The sequence below is a fragment of the Sorex fumeus genome, unplaced genomic scaffold (genome assembly GCF_029834395.1).
Source record: "Sorex fumeus unplaced genomic scaffold, SorFum_2.1 ptg000044l, whole genome shotgun sequence".
Classification (NCBI taxonomy): Eukaryota; Metazoa; Chordata; class Mammalia; order Eulipotyphla; family Soricidae; genus Sorex; species Sorex fumeus.
Window position 1 is genome coordinate 48,838,949 of NW_026606101.1, and position 27,783 is coordinate 48,866,731.

Sequence of the window (27,783 nt, forward strand, 5' to 3'; positions counted from 1 at the left end):
CCTGCATACAAAGCATGGGCTCAGCCGATTCCCCTATCTCTTATTTTTTTGCTGTTTTCAAGTCTTATCGTGTATGTTATTTTATTTCTCAGCTGTATCCTTATTATGGGCTGGAGCGATAGCACAGCAAGTAGGGCTTTTGCCTTGCACGCAGCCGACCAGGTCGACCCGAGTTCGACTTCTCCACCCTTCTCAGAGAGCCCAGCAAGCTACCGAGAGTATCTCACACGCAGGGCAAAGCCTGGCAAGCTTCCCGTGGTATATTCGATATGCCAAACACAGTAACAAGTCTCACAATGTTACTGGGCCCACTCGAGCAAATCAATGAACAAGGGGAGGACAGTGACAGTGTGGTTCTTATCATAATTATCCCCACCATAAGACTTTTTCCATGTTACTGAAAATGCTTCAAAAATGTTTCTAACGGCTTATAATTTTCTACAGTGTTTCCTAATTCATTTTGGTATTTTCTTATTCTGAGAAGTCAAATCTGTTTCTAGTTTATAGTGACTTTAAATCTCTACCATGATTTATATAAAAGCAAAATCTTAGTGAAGGGTAAATTGTGGCTGCCTTTTAGTGCAAAAGATTGTCTCTGTCACCTATTACTCGTTTCTCTAACTCAAATTGCAAATAACAAACTTTGGGCCAACCAGTTCTACCTTTCAAATGTATTTCCCTAGAAATAACTTACCATGCTTGGCCACCAGTGTTCATAGAAAGAAAATAAAGATTTGAATCAGACAGACTGCATTCCCATTCTTGTACTTGAAACTATTATTTGAATTATTTGGGATGGGTTAGTTAAACAAGGTCAATTTCCTTGGGGCTAGTGCAGTAGTACAGTCTGTAAGGTGTTTGCCTTGCACATTCTGGTCTGGGTTCAATAACTGGCACCACATATGGTCCCCTGAGCACCACTAAGAGTGATCTCTGAGCACAGAACCAGGAGTTAATCCTGAGCAGTCAGTGTGACCCAAAAATCAAACCAAAAAAATTTTTTTTTCTTCTTATACTTTCAAAATGAGAAGCATAGACTATATTATCAGCTTGCTATGAGAATAAATTATAAAATGTTTTTATTTTATTTTAGGACCACACCTGGCTGTGCTTAGAGCTTACTTTGGGTTCTGTGCTCAGGGATCACTCCTGGCAGTGCTCAGGGGATCACATGGGGTACGGAGCATAAGCACCGTGCCCACTATACTGTCTCTCCTTCCCCTAAATGCCATACCTTGTGTAGAACATGGCTGTATCAGGGGCTAGTATATAGAAGTCCTCTGTCTTAACAGTGTTTGTTGTTTTCATTTTCAAGGTAATTGAAGATCCTATTCTACTCAGTCCGTGTGATCTTACTTCCCCTGGGAACTTTTTCCTATTCTCCTTGTTCAATTAAACTGTCCTCGATGGTTCTTTTAGGACATGTTCTGCTTGTTTGTGGCGTAGGCCATTGCTGTGTGTCCTCTAGATACTCAGGCCTCTTTCATCCCAAAAGGTCTCTTATAATGATTTCTTCATCATTGCTCAGTCCACACACCTCTCTCCTTTTGCTCTGCTTCCTCTCTGTACTGAAGACTTCACATAACTGGTTTATGTCCTTATTACTGCATGTTTAGTTGCTGTTTTCCAAAATTTATTTTCTGTGCCCCCAAAACTCTACAAATGACTGAAGACCTGGAGTAAAAAAAAACATTTTAATGGGAGTGTTCTGGGAAGAGAACATTAAAATGAAGGGAAGACAATACAGACACGTGATTCGGAGAGAAAAGTAGAAAAGAGGAAAGGGAGAGGGTAAAATTCTCCTCCCAATAAAGTCTAAAAGTGTCATGACTTCTTATAGATGTTAATGCATTTCCAGCAAATATTTTTGGGAATTGAGACTCACTCTTAATTTCTCTTTTAACATGCCTTTTTCTGCTCAGATCTTTTGCATGCCTTTAAGGTGGTCTTTCTTGTAGTAGAATATAATAATCCTAATTAAGTTTTCTCTTAGAATTGTCAGAGTATCTCTTACTTTGTGCTGATAAAAAACTGCTTTCCTATAGGGAAATCTTTATTTACAGAACCATAAAAAAAAAAGACATTCTTTTACTGTTAATTCTCAGTAAATTTCCCAAGAACAAAAATATATTTAGAGGACTCAACTAGTGACTAATTTTTTTAAACAGTCAGGTTAGTAAAATTTTTCTAGTTCTATGAGGAATTAAAATATAGTGATTAGAATATATGTTTAAAATGAGAGGTTGGTTAAGACAACAGTACTCTCTTACAAATATTTGGCAAAAGTTACAGATTGGTCATTTGGTAGATATATTTGTAGGGATAGTCTTTTCATTTTTTAAAACAACAAAAAAATTTTAATTATTTCTGGAATCTAAGAGAATCAACTTTTTGTGAATTCATGTTGCCTGAGCCTTACACGTGTATGTGTATATTTTAAAATATACAGTAATGAGTTTTTAACATCGTAAAAATGTTGGTTTGGGGAGTTTACTCCCAGCTCACCGCTGATGGGTCACTCCCAGTAAAACTCCAGGATCCATGTGGTACCGGGGTTTAGATCTAGGACTTCAGCACCGGAAGCACACACTTGTTGCTCTCTGCTGGTCCCACTATCTTAAAATGTTTAAGATTAAGATTCAGTCGTGTTGAATATATTCACATTGCGAAACTTTTCACCACAAAAAATTGAAACTCATAACAAATAACCCTGCCCTTCTCAGCCTCAGCATACTGATTGTAGCAATGAGTTTGACTCACCGTGAAAATACTTTAAAAAAAATCTAGAAATAGTTGGGAGGTGATCATCACTGAAAAGAGTTTGTGAAGTATATTATAAGTAAGAGCTGATGACCATATTTTTTTTATAAAGAGTAATTTTTTTATTCTTTTGTTAATCCCCGCAGAGTGAGTCATCTCATTTTGTAACATACTTGTCCCTATTGCTATTGTCCATTTATATTCTTGGAAATAGCTTATGTGCCTTTCTGTGACCTCGAAGATGCAACTTTCAGAGAAGAACCTACTTAAGAGATAAGGGAAGGTGGTACTTGAGATTATAGACAAGGAAAGAAGGTGACAGGAAAATGTGAGAGGAATAATTCAGATAAATTGAATCTCTAGTTAAACTCCAGCAGATTTCCACAGTCTATAAAAGCAGAAGTGTTCTAGCTTGGATAAGTATGAGACTGACACACTGCCTGCTAACAAGGCACTTAAGCTGGGATAAGTATATTTTAGAAGAGTAAAACTTCAAAATAAAGGAACGAGAAGGGAAAAAATTGCAGTTAGATGATGAGAAAGAAAACCTAATATGATAAAGGAAGGAAAATACTAAAATTTAGAAAGAAAAAAATAAGCAAAACCTTGTTGATAATAGCCATTGGATATTCTATATTTGCCAAGTCCCCTGCCCTTTTTGTGTACTCTATTTTTCACTCTATTTTATGTAGGTTTGTGTGAGGTTTATCCCCATTTTATAAAGATACATGAGCCAAGTAATTAATTGATAGAATGCTAATTGTTAGAAATCTGTAATTCAGAAATAGCTTTTAGATCATTCTTTTGGGCTGGAGCAGGTAGGGCATAATTCCTGAGTGCAGAGCCAGGAGTAATCCTTGAACATTGCCAGGTGTGACCCAGACCCCACCCCCTACCTTCTGTCCCCCACCCCCCAGTTTTTTTAACCTATGGTAAAGAGCATGACTACTTTATAAACTATAAAATTAGTATAAATTTCAGGTTGTGTTCCTCTTTGTAGAAATTAAATCCTGACATTCTTTGGGGATTCTGTATTTTTAATAAACCTTATAGGTATTAACTGCAAAGCCCTGGAGAATACTTTCTGTCATTAACTGTATTTTTTACATAGATTCCTTAGAGACATAGTTTCATTGGCAATTATCCTTCCTTGCATATAATTGTTCCCTGTGTAAATTTCTTTGTGCTTTGCCTCCACTGGGTTCAAAAGTACAGTGTTCAAGGGATCTGCTGCAACGTCAGGTTAGAATGGTTTCAGAAAGAACTTGTGCTTTGAGCAGGGTTTTAGCATCATTTGTACTGCCCAGCAGGGACAGAGCAGTCACTAATGACTTTATCATTGGAACTCTGTGCCACACAAGTCTACGTCCTTTTTTTGGAATTCCATATTTAAAAAAAAAATGTTACCCAGCAGATCACAGGGAGTATTGTGAGTATACTCTGAGTACTCATCATAATGCACTGAGGTGTTTTCTTCTCACACTTTTCAGATTTTACAAATCTAGTCACAGATTTCAAATGTAACTGGTGTGGATAAGCACAAAGGATTTTTAGTAAAGAATGAAGGCATTTTGCCCTGCCTGTGATTCCGCATCATTTCACACGTAATAGTCTGTTCTTTCTGCTTAGATGTTCGGGAACTGGACATTTGGCACCTTGGTCTTCACCGTCATGGTCATAACTGTCACCGTAAAGGTATGGTGTGGCCATTAGAAGCACAGACATGCCCTGTGCCTGCATATAGCATGGTTTGTTTTCTTTCATTCTTGATGTACAGGTAGTTTTTCTACTTCAGTCATGAATAATAGTTTTTTTTACTAAAACTATTATTGCTATTTCAGAGGGTTTTTTTTAATGATAGAATTTTTCTGTTGGTTTATTATTTTTAAAGCCTCATTTTTTTATGGTCTAGTAAAGATTAACCTCATAAAAATTCTGCTCTTTGAAATTTTGTTTCTGTCCATAATGTACAAAACTGCAGTTTATTGTAAGGCACAGGATTGAGGGAAAAAGTGCTCATAAAGTTCCAAAGATGTGGGGCTGAAGCGATAGCACAGCGGGTAGGGTGTTTGCCTTGCGGATGGCTGACCCGGGTTCGATTCCCAGCATCCCATATGGTGCTCTGAGCACCATCAGGAGTAACTCCTGAGTGCAGAGCCAGGAGTAACACCTGAGCATCGCTGGGTGTGACCCAAAAAGAAAAAAGAAAAGTTACAAGGATGTGTTCTCCGAAGAGAAAAATACTGTAAACTTAAAATTACTCCTTTTCATATAAAACATTGCTAACACTTCTTTAGAAATGTTTTTCTAAATTTTCTTTATATTATTGGCTTCAAAATTAATATTTATCTTCAGAACAACCTTGCCATAGAACTTTAGTCATTGTATGGGAAACCAAGCAGAATGATAATTGTTCTATTTTATAATATATTTTATTTTCCAGTTTTATCTGAGAAGTTAAAGATTTAGATTGAATTTCGTATTTGTTACATTTCTAAGGATTTTTAAATTTATTTTGTTTGTTTTTAGATGGCTTTGGAAACTCATTTTTGGACCTGGATCAACCATCTTGTTACCTGGGGCTCTATTGCATTTTATTTTATATTTTCTTTGTTCTATGGAGGGATTCTCTGGTGAGTGACTATGTTGTAGTCAATACTTGAGTTATATTGACTCAGCTGTAACAGTAAAAGTGACAGAATGTATTGCAAGCAAATTGTGCTCAGAAAAATTTTGAGAACTCTATTGTATGTACTTCTTTCATTTGTCTTACTAAAATGGGAGAAAAGAAACCAGTGGTTACTGACTACTTCGTTGTAGTTGTTATATGCAAGATGTTAAGATCAGTGCATCACAGTAATCTTTTTTGACCTCCTTTATGCTATATGGAAGTGAGCCAGATCACAAAGGTTGAAAAAATAGCAGTTAGGAATTAACTGCAATGGATTATTTTAACGGTTTTATTAACTGTTTTATTCCACAGTTAATGTTCTTGAGACATATTCTCTCTGAACTATTAATGCAAGTCATAGAGAACCATTAAATGTTCATGAGTGAGTTAATTTACCCCTCAAAAGTAAATATATGCTTCATCTTCTTTGGTAAAACCAGAGAGTGGTGGCTCTTACAGATTAAAAATCAATGGCTAAGACTCTTCAGTAATTGGTAGACAGCTAGCTCTTTCTGAAACTTTATATAGCATTCCCTTCTGTACCTATGATCTCTGTATTAGGCAAAATTTTATAAAAGTTAGACAGAAAAATAAAACAGATTCAGGGAGCTTATCTCTTATTGATAAGCATGACTGTTATTGTAATGTTTGTTTTTAATGCTTTTTATTCCCACCTTTCTTTCTATACCATCTTGTTTTTCTCTTGACGTGATAAGATAAAAATCCACAAAGAGTATCTTGATAAAACCTTCACTCTAAGGGTAGAGAAAGAGTACAGGGGTTAGGGTGCTGATTTTGTACACAACCAGCACTGTGATCCCCCGCACCACACAAGGTCCATTTCGCCCCGACCTTCCCTAAGCCCTGCCAAGAGCAATCCCGGAGCATTGCCGGGCATGGCCCAACCACCAAAAAGAAAACAGAGAGAGTTTTTGTCAGTAAGTAGATTTTGTTTCAACCTACGATGAAGTAAGCTTAGTCACTCACAAAATATTTTATCATGTAATTTTTTTATTGCTTTCCCAGTCACTTAAGTCTGTATTACTACTTAATTCTTTTAACATTAAAACTAAGAGTTTTCTGATGAACTACTTATCACTTCCCTAGTAATAAAGACTATAGTCGTCATTAGAAGTGATTAACTTGGATTTTTTTTTTAACAAAGTTTGTCTTGTTTTATTAGGTAACTCAAGTAAAGCATAGCACTGTAGCACTGTCCCCCCGTTGTTCATCGATTTGCTCAAGCGGGCACCAGTAACAAATTGTGAGACTTTTTGTTACTGTTTTTGGCATATCGAATATGTCACAGGGAGCTTGCCAGGCTTTGCCGTGGGGGCGAGATTCTCTCGGTAGCTTGAGGGGCGGAGGAATCAAACCCAAGTCGGCCTTGTGCAAGGCAAACGCCTTACCTGCTGTGCTATCGTTCCAGCCCAAGTAAAGCATACTGGCTTTAAATTTGGGCACCTTCATGAAGTATTACTAAGTTCTTAGCCTTTGTGTAATCAGAGCAATAGTACAGTGATTAAGGCACTTGCTTTGCATACCCACCAACCTGGGTTCAATCCCTGGCACCAGAGAAGGGTCCCTGAGTCCCTCCAGGAGTGATCCCTGAGCACAGCCAGGAGTAATCCCTGAGTACCAAGCCCTAAACAATGCTGGGTGTGATCAAAAAAACAAACAAAAAAATGAAAATTAAGTTTTCACCTTCAGATTGTTTACATGATATTCTGACTTAAGAAACCCTCTTGATAGGCAAGGCCGGGGATGTGGTTTGGTGGGAGAGCGTTTGCTTTGCATGAGTGAGCCTCTGGATTTGATTCCCAGTACTCCATTTTCTCTATTTCAGGCCATTTGTGGGCTCCCAGAATATGTACTTTGTATTTATTGAGCTCCTATCAAGTGCTTCTGCCTGGTTTGCCATAATCCTCATGGTTGTTACATGTCTTTTTCTTGATGTTGTGAAGAAAGTATTTGACCGACAGCTCCATCCTACAAATACCGAAAAGGCACAGGTAATTACTTTTCATGTACAGTGTCTTTTAAATTGGGGGTATTTAATGATGACTGGCTATGATCCTGATCTGCTTATACAAATAAATTGGAAATGATTCCAAGTACTTTGCAGTCAATATCACTAATGTAATGTTTTTATTTTCTTTTATTACTCCTGACATAATTTTAATGAAATTTTGTTACCAAAAGAACTCCAGGTTTTAAACTATAATACCAAGCTACAGCTGTGTAATGTGTAAATTGTTATTTATATGGCTTAATAAAGATGTTTTAAATAATATAACATTTCTATCATATATGTATAATTACATATAGGGATACATATTCTTGTGTTTAGAGACAATAGAATTTAAATGATATTTTTCAGGTTATGCTTTCAAGAAAATGTTTTGAAATAAGTTCTTTCACCTAAGTAAATTTTACGAAAACAATTTTTAGGACCCAGGATATTCCTTAGAGGTAGGACATGCATGTGTGAGGACCTGCGTTCAATCCACAGCAATTGCAGAAAAAGCCAATGAATCATTTAAAATATATTATCTCATTAAACATTTACTGATACATATTAAATAGACTAAATAGTAATGGTATGTTGCATAGTGTTTAAGAAGATAGACTTTATGGCCTCACTTCAATACCCACTTCTACAACTTGGTCTCCTTGTGACATTAAACTTCAGCTTCCCAGAGCTGGAGAGATATAGGACAGCACTTACAAGAGACAGAGAGCGAGCATTTCCTTGCATGCAGCCAACCTGAGCTTGGTCCCCAATACCCCATATGGTCCGCCGAGCACCACCAGGAGTGGTCCCTAAGTGCAGAGCCAAGAATAATACCTGAGCATTGCTAGGTGTGTCCATCCCCCCTCCAAAAAAAAAAAAAGTTATTCAAATATGTAGTAAGTAAATGCTCAAGGTAGCTGGTTTTGGTTTATTTAACTTGTACCTGATTTGTCCTATTAACTGTAATATAGTTCTGGACATTTGCTCTTACGAAAATCTTCCAATCAGCTCTATGTCTTCAATAAACACTGCTTTTTTTAAATCATTTTTACATTGATTAAAATTTTTGCCTTATGCTTGCTATATATCAAACTTTGCAAGTTTTGTTGTATATTTATACTACAAGCAAATTAAGTACTTCATAAGGTGACTTGAATCAGAAACATAGTTTCAGTTCAGTTAACGATATTGACATTTTTCTAACATTTATTTGCTTTGTTCACTCAGTTTAATCCTAGACAAATGTACATTTTAACACTATTGATGCAACATAATTCTCTAAAGCCTGTAAGCTTAAGTCAAATACTGTTTTAACTATTTCTAAGGAGTATGTCCTAATTAAGCCCCCTGCTAAGCTGGATCTCCCTTGTAAAATCAGAATATTATTAATACTTTATGAGATTGCTAGATAATAAAGTACCTAACCTTGGACCTATATGTAGTATTTCCTTAGTAAAACATTATTAATTATAGAATGATAAGATTATTGCTCTGAGCCAAAAAATTTTCTAACCCAGTCACTCTATGTTGGCTTGTATTTGTATCAATATGGACATATTTTTACTCAGTATATATTCCTTGAATATGTATCAAAATTTTGCCTATCTTATTTCTAATCTCCAGAGATGGATATTTACCAGAAGTGCTAACATTCTCTTTTATATTTTTTCTAGACCCTTATGGCGAACACATCTGTCTCCCACTATTGGCCTATATAAATATATTTTCACCAAAATATATTACTGTCATCACTTTAAAAATTTAAGTTTTTATAAATGTAACCATTTATTTACATTTAGAAATTAGGCAGAGAACTTGCAAATTTATGATATATTTTATAAAGATTTCTTAATTATAACAGGTGATATTAGTACTTGTTACCCTTACTGTGATCTTTCTAAAGAATTACATAGGACATATTTAGTATTTTAAGGTGAGTGACCTTAGCTAAGAAATAGCTTAAAATACTTTATATATTTTAGCTCTTTTACCAAATGTTAAAACTGATTTCAAATAATATATGTGATAAATCAGTCATGTTTTTTCTGTGTACAAAATGGCCCAATTATTTTTGCTCCACTAAATTCATTTTTAAACGACTTGACCAGATGCTCTACTGGGGTCTAACCCAAAGGGGAAATTTCTCATTCCACTCAAGGATCTCTTCATCACCTGGGTCGGTTTTCTTCCTGTCTCTCCCTTCCCTGATCTCACTCCCCTGCCGCCTCACATCCCCTCCTCCCATTCCCATCCTTCACCCCTCAGAAAGAGCAAATCATCATTCCGATCCCGTGTGTGATACTATTCCTTTGCTACAGGCAGTAACCTTTACTGTTTCAGCCCATGTTCTCACCTTTGACTTCATGATGATAAAATGGTTAGTTATAAACTGCTTTGTTGCTTACCATAGAAATTAAGAAGTATCGACATTTATTTTTGAGCTTTATTTTCCCCAGAATAGCTGTGTGCTATTCAGAGTGAAGAGTAGGTATCATTGATGGCAGAGCCAACAGCCCTACAAATGTCGTTCATGTGTGTACTGTGTATGATATTTTCTACTCTCGTAGGAACAGATGTCTTCACAAAGCTTGTCCTGTGTCTGTCTCTTGGGTAATGAATACAGCTCACTGACTTGTTGTATGTCCCATCCTTTTTCTGTCCACTTATAGATGTACTCCAACACAGTCGCTTTAAGTGACGAGTTCATCGCACTGCAGCCTTTGTCGAGGGCAAGGAATCAGCTGAGCAGACTTAGGTAGAGTAGGAGTAGAACCTCATTAACTCTTCTGCATGCTAAAGGTCAATGAAACAATATTCGCAGATGGGCAGAGGCATGAATTAAGGGGGGGGGGGGGTGAACAGAGACTGAGTTGTTCAGTCTCTAGTTTGACCTTTATTGACATGTACATTAAAACCGGAAAAGAAAAAAAGATATATTCATTGCTTCAGAACAAAAAAAAATTTAGATGAAAATTTAGTATAACAGGACAGAGCTCTGTACCTTGTTATCTATTTTACATCTCAACTATTTCTAGCATGATTTGAATGCTTCTGCTTGTCATATTCAAGAATGCTACTGCATGTTGAGTAATGTAAGCTACAGAAATTCATCATAAAGGTTGAAGTGTTAAGTTGCAGTTACTTGGGAGTAAGAGTTGTTCGTGTTTGGTCTTGCCCTACTCTGTCTCGTAAACACCTCGCGTACTTGTCCATGTGCACTGTAATGGCGGCTGGCATCTCGATTGTTGCTCCTGTTTTAAAGCATCTATAAATTAAACAGTATATTTTCTATCTTGTATATACCTCACTCCGACCGGACTTGAAGAAAAGTTCATAACTAAATGTATTTTTCATGTTTTCCACTTTTCTGTTTCTTGCCCCAGAAGGACCTTGTAGGTTCTTAATTTATATGTATTTTTAATGCTTTTTACTACCAGGGTTTCTATGTTCACTTGATTGAATGGCTTTGTTGTAGCATGACTTAAATGACCTGATGCATCCTTCTTATGGCATAAATTTTAACAATTCTAAAGGTTTACTGAAATTTTTTACCATTTTCAAGATTTTTGAAACATTTTAAATTAAATTGCAAAGGCTTAAGTGCAGATAAATTTTCAGATCTGTGGTTAAATTTCCTATTTAAAACAGGAGTTAAAATCACAGCAGACTTGAAGATTCACCTCTTTTAAGCCAAATAATGTATATCCATTATCCTTCACGATGCGTTTTTATAAACTGGGTATTTATCACTTTTTTTCAACATCTAATTTAACTTTAATTCAGGCATTAAAATTATTTAAAAGACCCCTATAGGACCAGGGAGATAGCCCTGTCGGGAGATTTTTATGGCAAAGAATTTAATAGAAGAAATTGAATTTCATTGAAGGAAAACATGGTTTTTAATGAACGGTAATGCTGTGCCTTGGGAAACCGTCGCTTCCTTTGGTTGCTCTGCCGTGTGCCTCGTCCGAAGCTGCTACTAGCTCTCTGTGACATGTATTTCTGCCTTGCTGATTGTGGACCCCAATTTGCTGTTGTGACGTAAACTTACATAGAGTGAGAGAATTTTCTGTAATCTGAGACCTGTTGCTTTTCTGTCCTTCCAGATGGAAGAAGATAAGGGTTCAGTCAGCTCAGCATATGAATTTGCTGAAAGCGAGCACAGAGGGGAGGACAGTGGGCACCTGCTAGCTGAGGCTTGTTCTTGCGTGACTAGGTAGTACTGCGCGGAAGTACTTGTGGGCGCCTGTCTGCTAAGTTCTCACGCCGGGGGCATGCTATGGGAGCACGGGCCTGACCTTTCCATTCTTACTAACTCCTTCACTGCCATACGCTCTTTTGGTTGACTTTGTTTTCCTTTCCTGTGATCTTCGCATTTTTATATGTCCACCTGTCCCGGTTTTGTTATCAATCCCTTGGAGATCTGTGTTGTCATCCTTCATCTCAAATTCTAACTTTGGAAGCTACTCACAGCCTGTTGTCTTACAGTCCAGACAGCATTCCTCTTCACTTCTCCTTTAGAAACAGTTGTGCTACTTTTGGTATTTCCGAAACCAGTTTGCCCACTTGAAATTCAGTTGTTCCTCGGTATGCACATCTGAATCTAGTTAGTTAGACACAAAACTGCCTCCTGAGTTAAATGATTACATAATTCTTAGATCTGGTATGGAATAATTTTTATAGAATTGTATTCACAAAACTATAAGTTCATACTTTTATTAATTATATCTTTGTAATTAAAAGTATGACCCAGTGAGAACTTACTTAATTCACTTCCCTTCTGAGAAATAAACCCTAACAACCACTTCTAGATCTAATTAGAATGTGCAAGAATATTTTCTCTTCTGGGATAAGCCCTTACAAATGACTTAAAGCCACTTGAAGATTGCAAAGGCCTTAACTCTATATATTAGACCATGAAACTGGTAGAATTACTTGAAAAACCTGAGTTATTCTGGAGGGCGTATTTTTCCAATTGGAGTTCTTCAATTTTCCTAAATGAAAAATGTTGAAGATTAATTTGTAAATTCTGCTGTTGAAATTCAAAACAACTTTGAATTTTTGTTTCGGGATGCTTCATTTGATTGTCCTTATATTTTTCTTATATTTTGATAAATACAGAAATCTTTTATATGACCTGAGTGGGCTCCAAGGAAAACCCAGCTAAAAAACATGCTGGATAAAGAGGGGACATTGGCTGAGATTTCTGTTATGACTCTGATAATCTGCAAGGCCAAGAGTCCACTTGAGACATTAATAGGCATTGCTGTAATAAAACTGAAAATATGTCTTCTGTGAGAAATCACAGAGCTCAAGTGGATTTTTGATAAGACATGGATCTGATGCTGCCTTACTTTATGTATGTCCATTAAAATGTTGAATACAGTTGAAAATTGAGCTCACTGAATGCTCTTAGGACAAAAGAGATCATGCTGTTATTACTATAATTCAGGGGTTCCATGAAGGTTCTCATCCTATGATAATTGGTCTCTCTTCTTGTAAAAAAAGAAGCTAAATGAACTCATTGGCTGTCAAATTCTGGGGGGGGGGGGGGGTATTATCCTGAAACTAACTTTTTTCTGCCAATTTTTTTCTGAATTAGAATTAGTAGAATGAAAAATACAGAATAGTTTTCTTGATGTGTTTTTGCCCTTGGCATATATTGTAAGATAAAACTCACCTAGTGCACATTACATAGTATTATCCTTCTACTTTTTTTCCTTAGAAATGACTGTTATTTCTCTAATCAAACCTGTTGAATCAGGCCAAGAGTTATACTGAGCCCTTAAATTTGACCAGGGATTAGGGTCTGTCTTCCAGTCATCTCCCTCTACTGTCACCTGCCATTGTTCTGTCATTTCTTTGTCTCTGGATTCCTGGCCTTGCCCTTGCTGCCTTCTCCAGCTGTCCCTTGCAACCTCAGGATACAGGACATTAGGGACATTCACCACCCTTGTTGTGCACCAGGTGCTTCAGTCCAAGCCCTGTAACCTGCCACACCACCACCCAGACCTAGAGTTTCAGCAAGATCTTCCCCTGTGCCAGAAATGCATACAACTCTCGCCTCACTGAACCAAACAGTGAACTCCAGAAGGCACAGAAAAACTCAGTGGTCTATATTGTTCACCTCTGAAAGCCACACTTTTCTGAATGAATCAAGTTCGGTAAACAAATGGGACCAAATACATTAGAAACCTAATAGATATTATGTTTTACTAAATTGATCTCTTCAGATCTGCTGACTTAGTGAGCAGCTCTTTTATCTGAGGGATCGAATAAAAATAACACTGACATTTTTACCCCTTTTTTTGGTAACATACAGTAAATGCCTTGATACTTAGAAAATTTTGTTTCGTGTGTGTGTGTGTGTGTGTATGTGTTATTTGACCATACCTGACATGTTCAGGGCTTACTCCTGGCTCTGTTCTCAGGGATAACTCCTGGCGAGGCTCAGGGGACCAGATGGGGTGTATCAGGGATCAAACCTGGTCGACCATATGCAGGGCAAACATCCTACCCATTACACTGTCACTTCAGCCCAGAAACCTAAATTCTTAATATCAACTGCGCCATGGCGTAGATCATTAGGTAGTGCTAGTCATCTTACCCTCACCATTAAATTGGGGGCCTCGGGGCCTGAGGGATGGATAGCTGGAAAGGCGAGAGTACATCTTTGCATGCAGGAACCCTGGCTTCAGTCCCAGCCCCACACGGTCCCCAAGCAGTCAGAGCATGACACCCCTCCCACCCCCCATCCCACCCCGGCCAGGTCCCAAGCTATGCCTCAAAAGGCAAAAAAAAAAAAATTGTTTTAATGGTGACATAGGAAGCAGAGATGTGGCTCAGTGGTGGGCATACGTGTAAGGGCCTCTAATGTGTAAGGGCCCAGAGTCAGTCCCTGACATTTAAAACATTAGAATAACCATTTTCAAATTACTCTTCCTCTTTGAACTGCAAATGAGTCATATGTAAGCACATCATTAAAGGGACCTCAGTCTTAAAGTAAGAAAAAAAATAGCCAAATTATTAAAAATCAATAATCTAACAAACATAATTCATACTGTTCACTTAATTTTCATAGTTCAGTTAGGGCAACATAGAGTAAATCTCTCAGGAGATCACAGAAAGACAATTCTGGAGGTAATTTATCTCTTTATAAGTGTCTTTCAGATTTGTTGACTTAGAGGAAGGAGGGGAGAGAGTTTACAGCAGTGAATATGAGTTTCAAACTTATTTTAGAGCAGCAAGTCGAATAAGACAGTTCCTCTCCAAGTGCCATCACTAAGTGACTACCTCTTGCAAATATTCAATTCCTTGTTCTAGGGAATCTTTTTTTTATCAAATTAGGAAATCAGTAATACTTTGTGACTTTTGATTTCACATTAAAAAACAAAGTTCTTTGGGGCTGGAGCAATAGCACAGCGGGTAGGGCATTTGCCTTGCATGCGGCCAACCCGGGTTCGATTCCCAGCATCCCATATGGTCCCCTGAGCACCTCCAGGGGTAATTCCTGAGCGCAGAGCCAGGAGGAACCCCTGTGCATTGCCAGGTGTGACCCAAAAAGCAAAAAAAAAAAAAAAAACCCACAAAGTTCTTTGGGGTGGAGGTCAGTGGAAGTAGCATGGAAAATATTAATGTGCAAACTATTATAAACGATATGCCAGACACAGTAACATTATAAACCACATTACTAAATCTCTGTAGCACTGTCCTCCTGTTGTTCATCGAGTTGCTCGAGCAGGCCCCAGCAACGTCTCCATTGTGAGACTTGTTGTTACTGTGTTTGGCATATCGAATACATCACGGGGAGCTTGCCAGGCTCTGCCGTGCAGATGGGATACTCTCGGTAGCTTGCCAGGCTCTCTGAGAGAGGTGGAGGAATCGAACCCGGCTCAGCCGGGCTGGCTGTGCGCAAGGCAAACGCCCTACCCACTGTGCTATCACTCCAGCCCATTACTAAATAGGTTTTTTAAAATATGCATAAGCCTTGTTAGGCATAAGCCTCATTGGGGTTTTTACAGCTTTTTTTTTTACAGAGTTGGAATGTAGAAAATGTTTAATGGAAAGTAGAAGAGAAAGTAAAAGGAATTCCCCATATGGGGAGGAACTTAGTATAGGACAAAGTTCCCCGTAATTATAGCTTAAGGCTTCTTTCCAAATACCTCCTCTAAGGCTATGCAGTGTTTACTTTGATTACCAAGTAAATAAAACAATTATAAGAGCAAAATAGCTAATACAATTAATAGTTCTATAATTCTTAACAAAGCTTAACAAAGCTTATTTTGACTTGCTAGGTGTTGTAGACATAACTTTGGAATTATGGGCCAGAAAGATAGTACGGCAGTTACGATGCTTGCCCTGCATATGGCTGACCCAAGTTCCATCCCCTGCACTCCAGATAGACCCACCAGCTGGCCAGAAGTAACCCAAAGCATAGAGCCAAGAGTAAACCCCGAGCATGTGTGGTCCAAAAAGAAAAAAAAAATTAGAAATAATGACAATATCTTAATATTTAGAAGATTTCAGGAAGATATTTTGTAGAAGCAGTAACAGAAAATTCTAAATGTTTACTATTATTGATATGAAAAATAACGGGAATAAAAATTATGAGCCAGGATTTATTTCAAAAAGAGCCAGTTCTACAAAGATGAAAATCCTTAACGGCCATACAGAGTCATGTTGAAGCCATGGTTGTTTCCTGGGTAGCCCTTCCCGTCTTGCTGAGTCTTATGGTCACTCCTGGGGAGAGTGTGGTTGAGAAATGGGTCTTACCCAGAAACCAACATTTCTGATCAGCGACTTCGTTTGGGGTGCCTCCAGTAGGGCCTCAATCTCATTGCTTTGCATTTCCCCCCCTGATATTTATCAGTGCCCAAAGTGATTCCCTCTCTACTTTAGATGAAATATGATCTGGAAACTCCATGCCGTTCCCACCGCTGCTTACTCTGGTAGCTCTGGCTGCCAGATCCTGGCTGGGGTCCCAGTTCTTGAATATGAGATCAAAGGTGTGCTAGGGAAAGCAGTAGCCTTGGAGATTTGCTGGAGAACACTATAGTGTTTTCTATAAATAGCGTCACAGAAAAGCAGTTCACCAGCATTTAGCATTTCCAGAGCAGCTGGGGATGTTTTTCTCTTTACGAAAAAAAAAAAAAAAGAAAAGAAACTAGATTTTGCTTAGTTCTCAAGATGATCTAAAGGAATCGCTTCTTTCTAATATTTGGACATGTGAAAACGTTTATTTTTTCTATTGGGCCGTTTATATTTTAATACCTGTCATTAGGTCTTGAGATGAAAGATGATGAATGCAAAGCAAGAGGTATTACCTCAGGTCACAGCCAGACAGTGTTTTGCACTTAGGGGGGCACTGAAAGGTTGCTGACCACCTTCTGGACATCATCTTTAGTGAATTTCCTTCAAGTGGCTGAACACCCACACCAGGCACACTGTCCCATTCTGAAGCACCTGGCCTGGTCCTTTCTGATCTAGCTCAGTGCTCCCCCAGGTAACTGCAGGCAAGACCAGTTCTTTTCTGTTGTTGTTAATTCATCATAGACCAATTCTTGTGTAAAATCCAACCAAAACTACTAGAAATGGAAGCACACTTGAGCAGAGTTTATCAGAATGTGTTTAATAGTCAAGAAGTATGAGATTCCACAGTAAATGAGGTACTTTACCTGGTTGTGGCGGGGAGAGAGATAAATTACTTGGAAAGTCAGCTCAGTTTCAAATTATCATTAGATTTAATTTCTAAAAGTATTTTGTTAAATTGCCTTATCACCTTGTGGGCCAGTGGCACTGTTTTCAGACCAACACTTGAACTGTGGGTCATACTTTGAGCCCCTCTGACTGGTCTTACTGCACTGGACAGAAGTGGTGACGACTCTTACTTATCCTTAGTCTAAATATGTGCTGAATACACATGGTACTGTCCAGCCCACGCACAATTACTCATTCTCCTCTTAGCCTGGAAAGCACTTTCTCCCTCATCCCCACCTATTGAAATCCCAACCAGTCTTCAAGATGAATTTCAGGCATCATCTTTTGTATCAAATTTTTCATGCCCTCCCCCCAACTGGGCTTGAGCCCTCCTTCCTTTTTTTCTTTTTAATATTTGTGGTCTGCCTCGTGCCATAATTGTAAGAAGGCAGGGTGATGGCATGATAAAGAGGTTTGGGCCTTAGAATCAAAGAAGCCCCGACTGTGAAACCTTCAACAGATTGTGAACCTGTTTTCTCAACTGTCAAAGAGATGAATCTGGTGCCTCTCCCATCGGGTTGTTGATGCGTTAACTGAGACAGGCTGTGAGAAGCACCTCTAGCACCTCTCCTAGTCATGGACACACATATGGTAATATTAGTGAATATAAGGCCCGACACAGCTCCCACCCTCCTCACCACTCACTCACTCCCCTGAGGGCCAGGCCAGTACAGAGCCATGCTTCATTTCGGAAGCTAAGTGTAAGCACTGTGCCACTCAAGTGACATAAACAAAACAGACTTCGCGGGGAGGTTATTAATAGCTGACGTGGTGAAAGAGGGAGATTTCATGGAGATGGTGACACAGAAACCCAACCCTGGTGGTGGCTCCGCATTCTGATCCGAATCGCTGACCGGCCCTGTCAAGCGTCTGCGCGCAGACCACGCACACACAGCTGCATGGGAGACTGCACAAGGGCATGAGGAAGCAGAGCAGGAAAGGCAGCCCGAGGCCAGGGATCCAAGGAGGAACGTGGACGCAACCCTGTTCTCTCAGCCTGCACCTCTTAAGCTGTTTCTGCGAATATTCATATTCCTTCAGATACTGGTTCATGTCCCGGGGTGGGGAGCAGTGGCAGGGCTTACCGAAAAAAAAATGAATTTGAGAATTCAGCTATCCCCAACCCTCCGCCCAGGGTCCCAATCATGAGTCCAGACTTAGTGATGAGGCTTGGCCAACACCTTACTGAAATAGTGTTTCCCCAAATGCCATGGGCTGCAGACTTGTTTCACAAACATCTGTAAACATCTGACAAAATCCAGATTAAGAAACAGTTCCCCGAATAGCCCTGGACCCGAGGATATGATGAAAGGGCAAGTAAAATGTGGTTGTATCTCGTGTTTAGCAAACCTAGAACATTGGTACAAGTGGGCCCTTGCCAAATTGGATCTGTGTGGGCTCTTGTTGCTCAGTACTTGGTAGGGTTACACTGGCAGGGATTTTGCAGGACCCCACCAGTCGCTGAGGTTCAGAATGTCAGGTTATTGACTGTCCATCACATCTGTGTCTGTGTCCATTGTGAACAGTTCCACAAACGTCCCCTGTTGTCACGCTTGTTCCTAACACTTGGTGATTCCCAACCTCTGTGGTAATACTAATTGATTTGTTGTGGTTCTCCTTGTTCTAGAGTATAACTATATATACTTTAATGCTGTGTAATATAATGCTATGTAAAAAGTGCATGAAATTTGTTGGTTTGTAATGACAGCCCTTGAAAAATTTAGGATCACCTTTGTCTGCATCAAAACCAGGGTTGGGATTCATTGGACAATGTGGTCATACCATTTTTTCCCTCATTTTAACACAGTTAAAATTAGTAGTAGTATGGTTTTATCTTGTGGGGTTATTTGTGTGTGGATTACTGTAAATGCTGCAAATTATTCAGATTGTTTTAAATTTAAAAGCACAGATCAAGTGTATAATAAATTTCAGTATATGTACCATCAGATAATTTTTTAAGAGGAGGATGAATTGATTATGGTCATGGTTGGCACATAATAGTTGCTTACTAGTGCAAGTTAAATAATAACTTTTTTCAGGAATAATTATAGAGTGAATATATTTACCTGAACATAATGCTTAGAATTTGGCACATAATAAGCACCACATAAAGTATTTGCTGTTGTTATTATTGTTACTAAAAATTAAGGCCTGCCTGAATATTACTTCCCTGTCTTCAAAATGGTTCACATTCCATTTTTCTCACAATTTTACTTGAAATTGCAAAAGCATTTCACACACACAAATCAAAAGAATTGGAATTTATTAAGTTTCTGAGTTGTGACATAAATCTTTTTTTTTTTTTACTGTGATGATTAAAATAAGATATCAAACTTCGGTAATTCAAATACTATCTAGCTACTTGTCTTAAATATAAAATCATGTTCCTTGATTTTTGATTTAGGAAAGAGTGCCTTTAAAATATCCTGGTATGATTAGTAAACCAAAAGCCCCCAATCAAAAACCTAAATGTCTTTACAGATTACTTTTGATTATAAGCTGATTGTTGTAATTCTGTAATGCTTCTCAAAAGTCCAAATTTCTAAGTAATTCTTTTTTTTCCTTTTTTCCCCCGACTTCAAACCCTCCAGCTTACTGAAACAAATTCAAGTATCAAATGCTTGGACTCCATGTGCTGTTTCTCAGAAGGAGAAACAGCGTGCGCGTCTGTTGGAAGAATGCTGGAACGAGTTATAGGACGATGTAGTCCCACCCATGTCAGCAGGTGTGAAATTTCTCTAAGTAGCCTTTGCTGCAGATGAGTATCCTGTAAACCGGAACGGGATGAACCTGCATCTGTAGATCCCTAATAAGTCCACAGCGGGTCTTAACAACCGAAGCAGGAAGTGTGCTATTTACTGGCACTCATTGATGATAGCGGTCACCTTGTGGTTGGGGGTCAGGGGTTCTCTCAGTCATAAAGGAAGAAAAGCACCTTGGAAGAGACTTTCCGTCTAATGAACAAACAACAAAATCCTTGCTTTCTTATCTTCCTAAAATGTGACTAGGAGTGTGAATGTGGTACTCTGAGTTGGCTTTTATAATTTTCTTTTTTCTGATTATACTTATACTGCTGTTCTATTTCCTCTTTTTTTCCTTTGTATTTATACAATAATCTATAATAGTGAAATCAAAAAATTTTGCTTTTCTTACTCTTCCTGTATATTTTCTAGTCATATGAGACTTTGAGGTATTTATAAACACAAAAGACTGTGTCTCCGCTCCCCTGTCCCTTTTGATCTCTGTAATCAGGTTGGAAAATGAGTTGTGATTTTTTTTTTTAATATTTTGCTTGGTGTTGATGGTCTGAAAGTTCCTGACTTAGAACAGGCTTTTAAAATTACGTGGTTTAGAAGAATCTTAGCCTTTTTGTTCCTTTCCAAATCTATTTCTTCAATTAGATTTATCATATTTTGATTGCTTTTGTTCTCAAAAATCCTTGGGGGGGTAAATGAAAATTTTACTTAAAATTGAAATGAATTAATTTCCTCCTGTATTTCCCCCAACAGACATAATGATATCTGTTGGAGATAACAAGGAATAGAAGTAACAGTTTTCATGTGTCCAAAATCAAAGCAGCAGTGCAGGGGTACACGGAGAGTTTTACCAATGGGAGAGATAGGCAGTGCTTCCCACATGCATCCTCCCTCTCTGCATGACCATGGCTGGGAAAGGGGTAGAAACTTTCCCAGGAACAGGGAAAGAGAGCAAAGGAACCACTGCTCTCCCGTAGGCTTGGTGTCTTTAATGATGAGAGTGTTTTCATAATGTAGCACATAAATCAGATTTTCTGGCAAACATTAGTTCCCACTTTGCCGTTCCAGGCCCAGTCTGTAAGCTGCTGTTGCCTTTATAAATAGTATTCTTGTGGCAACATGATGTCTTTTTGTTTTGTTCCTCACTTATTTATTCAAACATGTGATCAAAATATTTACACACTGTTTTTATGATTTGGCAGTAATTTCATGCCACATGAAAGAATTACATGAGCCCCTGATTATATTGGGACTTTGTTATGATTTACACCATTGTATTGTAAAATGCATGTAAGAAACCAGTTCTGTCATTAGCTAGGTTAACAAGTTTTTCAGAGTTCCAAAAGGATCTAATTTATAATCTTTTACTTAAAGATGGGGCCCAGAGAGTTCAGCAGGTGAGGCACTTGCTTTGCATGCAACCAACCCAAGTTCGATCCCCGGCATCCCATATGGTCCCTGGAGCACCACCAGTAGTGATTCCTGAGCACAGAGTCAGGAGTAACCCCTGAGCACTGCTGGGTGTGACCCAAAAACAAGAGAGAAAAAGAGAGCGCACACTTTTTTTTAACTGTACAGAACTAATTTGGGAGTTAGACCATGAGACTACTCTGGAACTTTCGCAGAATTTTAAATTTGTTTCAAGTAGTTCTCTTTCATGACAGTATACAACTTTGCCAGCTGTTGACAACAAAGTAGAATGAAATTTTTAATGAATTAAAAATTTCTCTGCTCTGTCTACTCCCATTTTCCTGGTATCAATTATTTTGCTCAGCTGCTCCTGTTATTCTTTCTGTAATCTGTTAGTTATTTTTTGTTTTGGTTTGGAGGCCACTCCTGGCAGCACTTAGAGGTCACTCCCAGCCATGCTCTCATGCTTGGAGGACCGCGCAGTACCAGGGCGTGAACCCCAGACTCCTGCACACAAAGCATGCTCTCCGCTCTCCTGCCCTTGCGGCCATCACCCCAGCTTGGTAGCCATTTTTGTCTGCATTATCCCTTTTGGGGCTGCCCCTGGATTTATTTTGGTATCTTCTCTTGAAGGTAACGTTTATCATCTATCCTTGTTTTCACCTAAAATTACTCCCTATTCTTTCTTTCAATACGACTTTTGATTTTCGGAATCAACTGTTTTACAGTAATTAAAACTTACTCGACAGACTGACTGTAAGTACCTTTCCAGTTCTGTTCAACATTTCAGGTCGGATCATTCATTACTGTTATTACTGTATTCCTTTTTCCTCTTCTTTTTTTTAATTCCTTCTTCAAATGAATAACCTAGAAAAGTCTGAGACTTTTTATTCATTTTTCTTCTAATGGATAAAATCCGATGATATGCAAAACCACTTGGTGCTTTTCAAAGGGCTATATGAAAATTGCCATTGGTCCATTAACGTTATATTCAAAGTATGAAAGTCTTTTGTTATCTAGAGTTTTGTTTTTGTTTTTTTTACATATGATTATCTCTATAAACTATGTCTAGTTTTTATTTTAGAGCAGCCTGTCTACCTTTCTGATTCTTGTCTGACTTAAAAGGGAAAGACCGATACCCCTCCCAAATACAGGAAGTAGAAGCATTGCCTGTTTGTTTAGAATATTAAACATAAGAGGTTATGAGCATCACTTGTTACATATTTCTCTGGTGATTGAACTTTCCCCATCCACAAAATTTCCACTTGTACATTATTAACTATTGCTGTCAGAGGAACATGTCATATTGCAAGGTCAGTTTCAAAAGTAGCATCATAGTAATTATAAAGAATATGCCATGTTGTACCCTTAAAGGGCTGTACTTCAGCAATAACTGATTTTCTGTATGTAACTTACCAAGAGTTACTTTATCCCAATCAAAATTTTTCTTCTAAATAGAAAGGAGTTGATGATATTTATCGTATGAATGCACATGTGCTTTGAAGAGATGAGAAATGAAAGAACCATTACCTAAGATGATTCTCTGTAAGCAAGGTTGGAAAAGAGGAAAAATGTTGGCAATGGAACCTTGACTTCCAGGGCAACGGGGGTATTGCTAGTTAATTTTTCTCATGTGTCTGAGTGGACTTTTTCTTACACAAATACTATAATTAGTTCTTATTTTCATTTCATTCATTTATTGTACAAATACTGAGTGCCTACCATGTACCAGACACAGGTGCTAGTGAGACGGTGTAGCAAACAAGCCCTTCCTTGAACTAAGGTAGGAACTAACCAGGCTTTCTGGTGATGAGTAAGCTTAGACAACCAGCAAACCGCTGGTAATAGTTGTTGGGGTGTTTGTCTTCCTCTTTGCCAACTTTGTAAAAGTTCTGGGTTCCAAACTTCATTGTGACTATGCTCATTTAATTGATTTAAACTTGAGTCTCTAGGAAACAGCAGATATTTTTGGTATCATGTGAATTTGGGGCATTTTAAATGCTAGACTGTTCTGGCATTTTTATTTAAGGAAAGTGGAAGCCCTGGAAAAAAGTAACATCAGATACCTCTATTGTCAGAGTATTTTTAGCTTTCTGAGAAAAGCCACCTGGACTTTGGTAATCCTAATCCTGTCTCTGAAATAGCTCCAGCTCTTTTGGGCACCTTGGCTGGCTTTATTCTTGAATTAGCTTAAAGTAATACAACTGCAAGTAAAGTATTCCATCATGAATTATGGGCCTCCCATTCAGGCAGTAGTGAACTTTGCCAGTTCAGTTAGAGGATCATTTGTTCTTTGTTAAGTAAAACTTTGACTCTGATGACTTTCTAAGGTTAGTACTTTGATAACTATTGATTAAAACATCTTCTATATTCAAGTTAATTATGCTGAAATCTTTAGAATGAGTTTATCGCTGAAAATATCAAACCGTATTATGAAAATTATGAACATACTATTCCAAAGCTTTGGGTAAGTGGCCCTTTTATTTGCTTGTGTGATGTCAAAGTACCACCTCGTTGTTTTTTAGTAAACTGGATGTTTGTAGCTTTTAACGTACTTATTTCTTCTTGAATTGTTAAGCTTTTAAAGTGTCTCATGCTTTACTACCTAGAGAAATTGTGCTAGTGTTAATGGCTGTTTGAATTTTGACTACTATTTTTATATGATGGAGAACATATATTTTCCCAAGTTTGTGTATGATATGAATAGAATGTTTGGTTGTGCGACGGTCGACTGGAGAATTTCTCGTTAGCGTTACGAAGTGGATCAATCACTGCTTATTTAAGAACTCAAATTGCACTTGGGTCCTAAGTTTTAGAGTAAATTTTTTTTTCTCAATTAAAACATAGGTCCTGGTGAGCCAAACTTCTCTCTTATTGTTACTTTAGATCATGGAGTGCAGCGGATCCTTTCTATACCAACGACAGGAGCATCTTGACTCTCTCCACAATGGACTCATCTACTTGTTAAAGGGGCAGTAGTACTTGGTGGGAGCCATTTCTGCTCCTTTTTAAAATTGAGTCTGATCGTCCTGGTAATGGCCACACTGGCTCTGCAGAACAGCTTTCCAAAACCTGGAGTAGCTCAGGTCTACTCTGAATTATAATGGCAAACCAGCCAAAAGCAGTGACATGAACTCATCTCAACCCCCCAGTTTGAATCTGAGTATGTTAAAATTTATGACTAAGAACCGGGAAGATGGCTCGGAGGGCTGCAGTGCATGCTTTCATGCAAGGAGACCCCGGGTTTCATCCCCACCACCACCCAGGTTCCCAGTACAGTTCTAGGAGCGACCTCCCGACTCCTACCCCAAGCACCACTGTATATGCCCTGTCCCCGAAAAGCAAGAAATAAAACATAAAATTTACGAATAAGGAAACATTTTTCCATCATTATGTCTGGGTTGCCCTTTGTGCGTATGGGACTCCTAAGGCATTTCAGCCTCTTACCAAGGCCACTATATTTTAATATCACGGTAGGAAAGAGAGATGATTCCTAGTCAACTGTATTTTTTAGTAATAGCTTGGTTACTGAATCTTATATTTAAAATCTGCTTCTGTAAATTATGCTGAAAAGTTTGCCATGAAAACTCTATTTTTTTATTAGAGTTATATTTGACACTTTTCATGGGAAAAGTTACTGTGAATAGTAAGAAATTTTGGTCCCTCAGTGACCCATGTTATTAATTTATTAGTGCTTCTTAAGTTCATGGATTAGAATGTATTCCCAAGTATTACTGACTGTACTATGGGTAGTAAATACATACCAAAACCAAACGTCTCAGATTTACTGTATCACATCTAGTAATCATTATATACCAAAGTATACCATATCTGATATGTAAAATCAGGAATCAAGTCCATTCGCCAAATTTCAAATTGATGTTAACGAATATTTTTGTGACAAATATGAAGGACCTCTATGAGTAAACTAGATACCATTAGTGTATTGTTATTTAATCTGTTCATCATTGACCTTTTGCATGCTTTTATCTGGTTCATATATATTTAATTTGCTTTTCCTCCCTGTGTCTGAAGGCTCTGTTTCTAGTATTTGTTGACACTGTTGTAAAGTTCAGCTCTATCAATAAAAAACAAGTTTGGACAGTATTTAAATATTGCAAATACTTTTAATTACACAAATCAAACATTAGGGCAGTTACATCAGTGGAGAAGAGCAGAGCCACCCTGCATGGACAGTGGCGCTTCCCTTCCGGTCAGCCAGAATAGGAATGAAACCACCTAAAATGGAAATGTCTTGGGGTAACGGCAGCAATAAATTAAAATGCCCAGAAGGATCAAGTACATACCTCGCAGTAATTCATGTTCCATTTTAAGACTTAATCTCCTGCCTCAACTTATTATGTATCTCTGTGTTGCCATTTTTTCCCTTTAAAGGTAATATTTTGCATTTCAGAAATGATTATTGATTTAAGAACTATTATCCAGCTCTAAGTACATGATGATTCTGTTTATATATGTACTTTGTTTTTGGATCACACCTGGCAGTGCTCAAGGATCACTTCTGGTGGGGATCCAGGGACCAGATGGGGTGCTGGGAATCAAACTCGGGCACATTTTTAATGTCTGGAAATGGTGATAGGCGGTGCTGCCAAAATTTTCCCATAAGACTAGAATTCTGGGCCAAGGAGTTAGTGCAGAGGGTAAGGCACTTGCTTATGGTTCCCTGGACCCTGCCAGAAGTGATCCCTGAGCTCAGAGCCAAGAGTAAACCCTGAGCACAGCCAGTCATAGCCCAACCCCACCTGCAAAAAAGTTTTTTTTTAAGAATAGAATTATTTTTTGTAGATCTAGTGCACAACCCTCTACCACTAACCCATTTAATAAATATTATCCTTCTAGAATCTGGGGGCATAGTACAGTGGGTAGGGTGCTAGCCTTATACAAGTCCAACTGGCGTTTGATCTCCAGCATCCCATATGGTCCCCCAGGCACTGCCTAGAGTAATTTCTAAGTCAAGAGCCAGAAGTAAGCCCTGAGCACAGCTGAGTGTGGCCCCCATTCACACACATATGCGTGCGTGCGCACACACACACACACACACACACACACACCCACACCCAGAAATGTTAGTCTTTCGGAATTGAGCTGATAGGGAAACAATGGTAAAGAATTAAAATTCTATTCTTACTAATGCGGCATGTTTTAAAAACAGTAAGCAACCATTTCAGCCTAAATAATTTTCATAAGCAGCCTTCTTTTCTCGTGCATTCCAAAATCTAGGAAGATACGAGTATTCTGGTAATAGGTTAAAGAGGTAATAAAATATACTGTATGCAATCAGAATGGAATGACAGAAAATTACTCAGTAGGGTACTTGAGAGTGCAGAACCTGATCTTTCTTAGCTTATCTTATAAAATGTACTTACACAAAATGACATTCAGTGGCCTTCCTTGCATCTCTGCCTTACAGTGTTTACTTACCATCAGCTTACTGACAACCAATACAAAAGGATGACAAAGCCATTGAGCAGTCTCGGCCACTGGCCTGGTGGCTGCTGTCCTTTTCTGCCCGCACCATTAGAAATTATTGGGAATTTTTGTGTCTAGAGAAAAGGAAGTGGTCTATATGCTAATAGGCTTATTCAGCTTTGCTCTTCAAAACCAACTTCAAGAAGGTTATCTTGAAATTCTAACAAGGGGGTTTCTTCTATTTATGAATGAAAGTAAGAGGTGGTGTCTATAAGCTTCCAGTAGTTCCCTGGTGCTGGAATTCCTACTTTAAGACTGTTCTACAGAATCTGAAAAACTCCCCTTTGCATATTTCTTAAATACTTTGAGCAGCACATGTTGATCATTAATTATTAATTAATTAATTAACCTGCCCAGACCCACATGAGTTAGGACTGTTTATTTGGTGGTCTCAGATCTATTTGCCTAATCTGAAAGCTGGTAACCCTGAAGATAACAGCAAGAACCGAGCCCGTTTTAGAATGTCCCTCCAGCCGCTGTATCGAGCCCAGCACCAGGCACATCGAGGAGTGAATGTGGAGCAGAAGTACATCAAGAAGAAAGTGGACCATCCGAATTTCCATTAGCTTACCCTCCTCCTGAAGTCCTAGTCTCCGTGCTATCCAAAGGATTCAGAGACCTGAACCAAACAGGGAGATTCACCTGTTAGGAAATAACTTGACTCAGACAAGAAGCAGGTTGTGAAACTGAGCTCGTGTGATGAGCTTGAGACACTCCTGTTTCACAGGCTCAGGTCAGGTAAAAAAATTCCCGTTAATACTGAAAACCTTAAAAAATATGCAAACTAACTCTGAAAAGTTATTGATCTGGGGAAAATCATCCGTGTTTGTTTTTCCTATTACTGTCAAATTGGAGTATTCTAGAAGCAGGTATGAATGAAACTGAAACTAAAGAGTTTGGATTCTTGTACATTTTTTTCTTTAGAA

At 38.4% G+C, this 27,783-nt stretch overlaps 1 protein-coding gene across 5 annotated transcripts in view; it reads left to right on the plus strand.

Annotated features, from left to right (window-relative positions):
- Positions 1-25,474, plus strand: part of ATP11B (ATPase phospholipid transporting 11B (putative)) — a 121,400-nt gene extending 95,926 nt beyond the window's left edge. Inside the window, exons 26-31 of one of the 5 annotated variants that reach the window (XM_056121109.1) lie at positions 4,390-4,455; positions 5,290-5,393; positions 7,278-7,443; positions 10,115-10,200; positions 19,793-19,926; positions 24,254-25,474. In XM_056121109.1, the coding sequence (XP_055977084.1) occupies positions 4,390-4,455; positions 5,290-5,393; positions 7,278-7,443; positions 10,115-10,200; positions 19,793-19,898 (528 nt within the window). In that variant the 3' untranslated portion in view covers positions 19,899-19,926; positions 24,254-25,474. Of the gene's footprint in view, positions 1-4,389; positions 4,456-5,289; positions 5,394-7,277; positions 7,444-10,114; positions 10,201-11,551; positions 11,662-19,792; positions 20,283-24,253 lie in introns of those variants that run through there. The other 4 variants (XM_056121108.1, XM_056121110.1, XM_056121107.1 and 1 more) reach the window with 4 other exon arrangements.
- Positions 25,475-27,783: the final 2,309 nt, after the last annotated feature.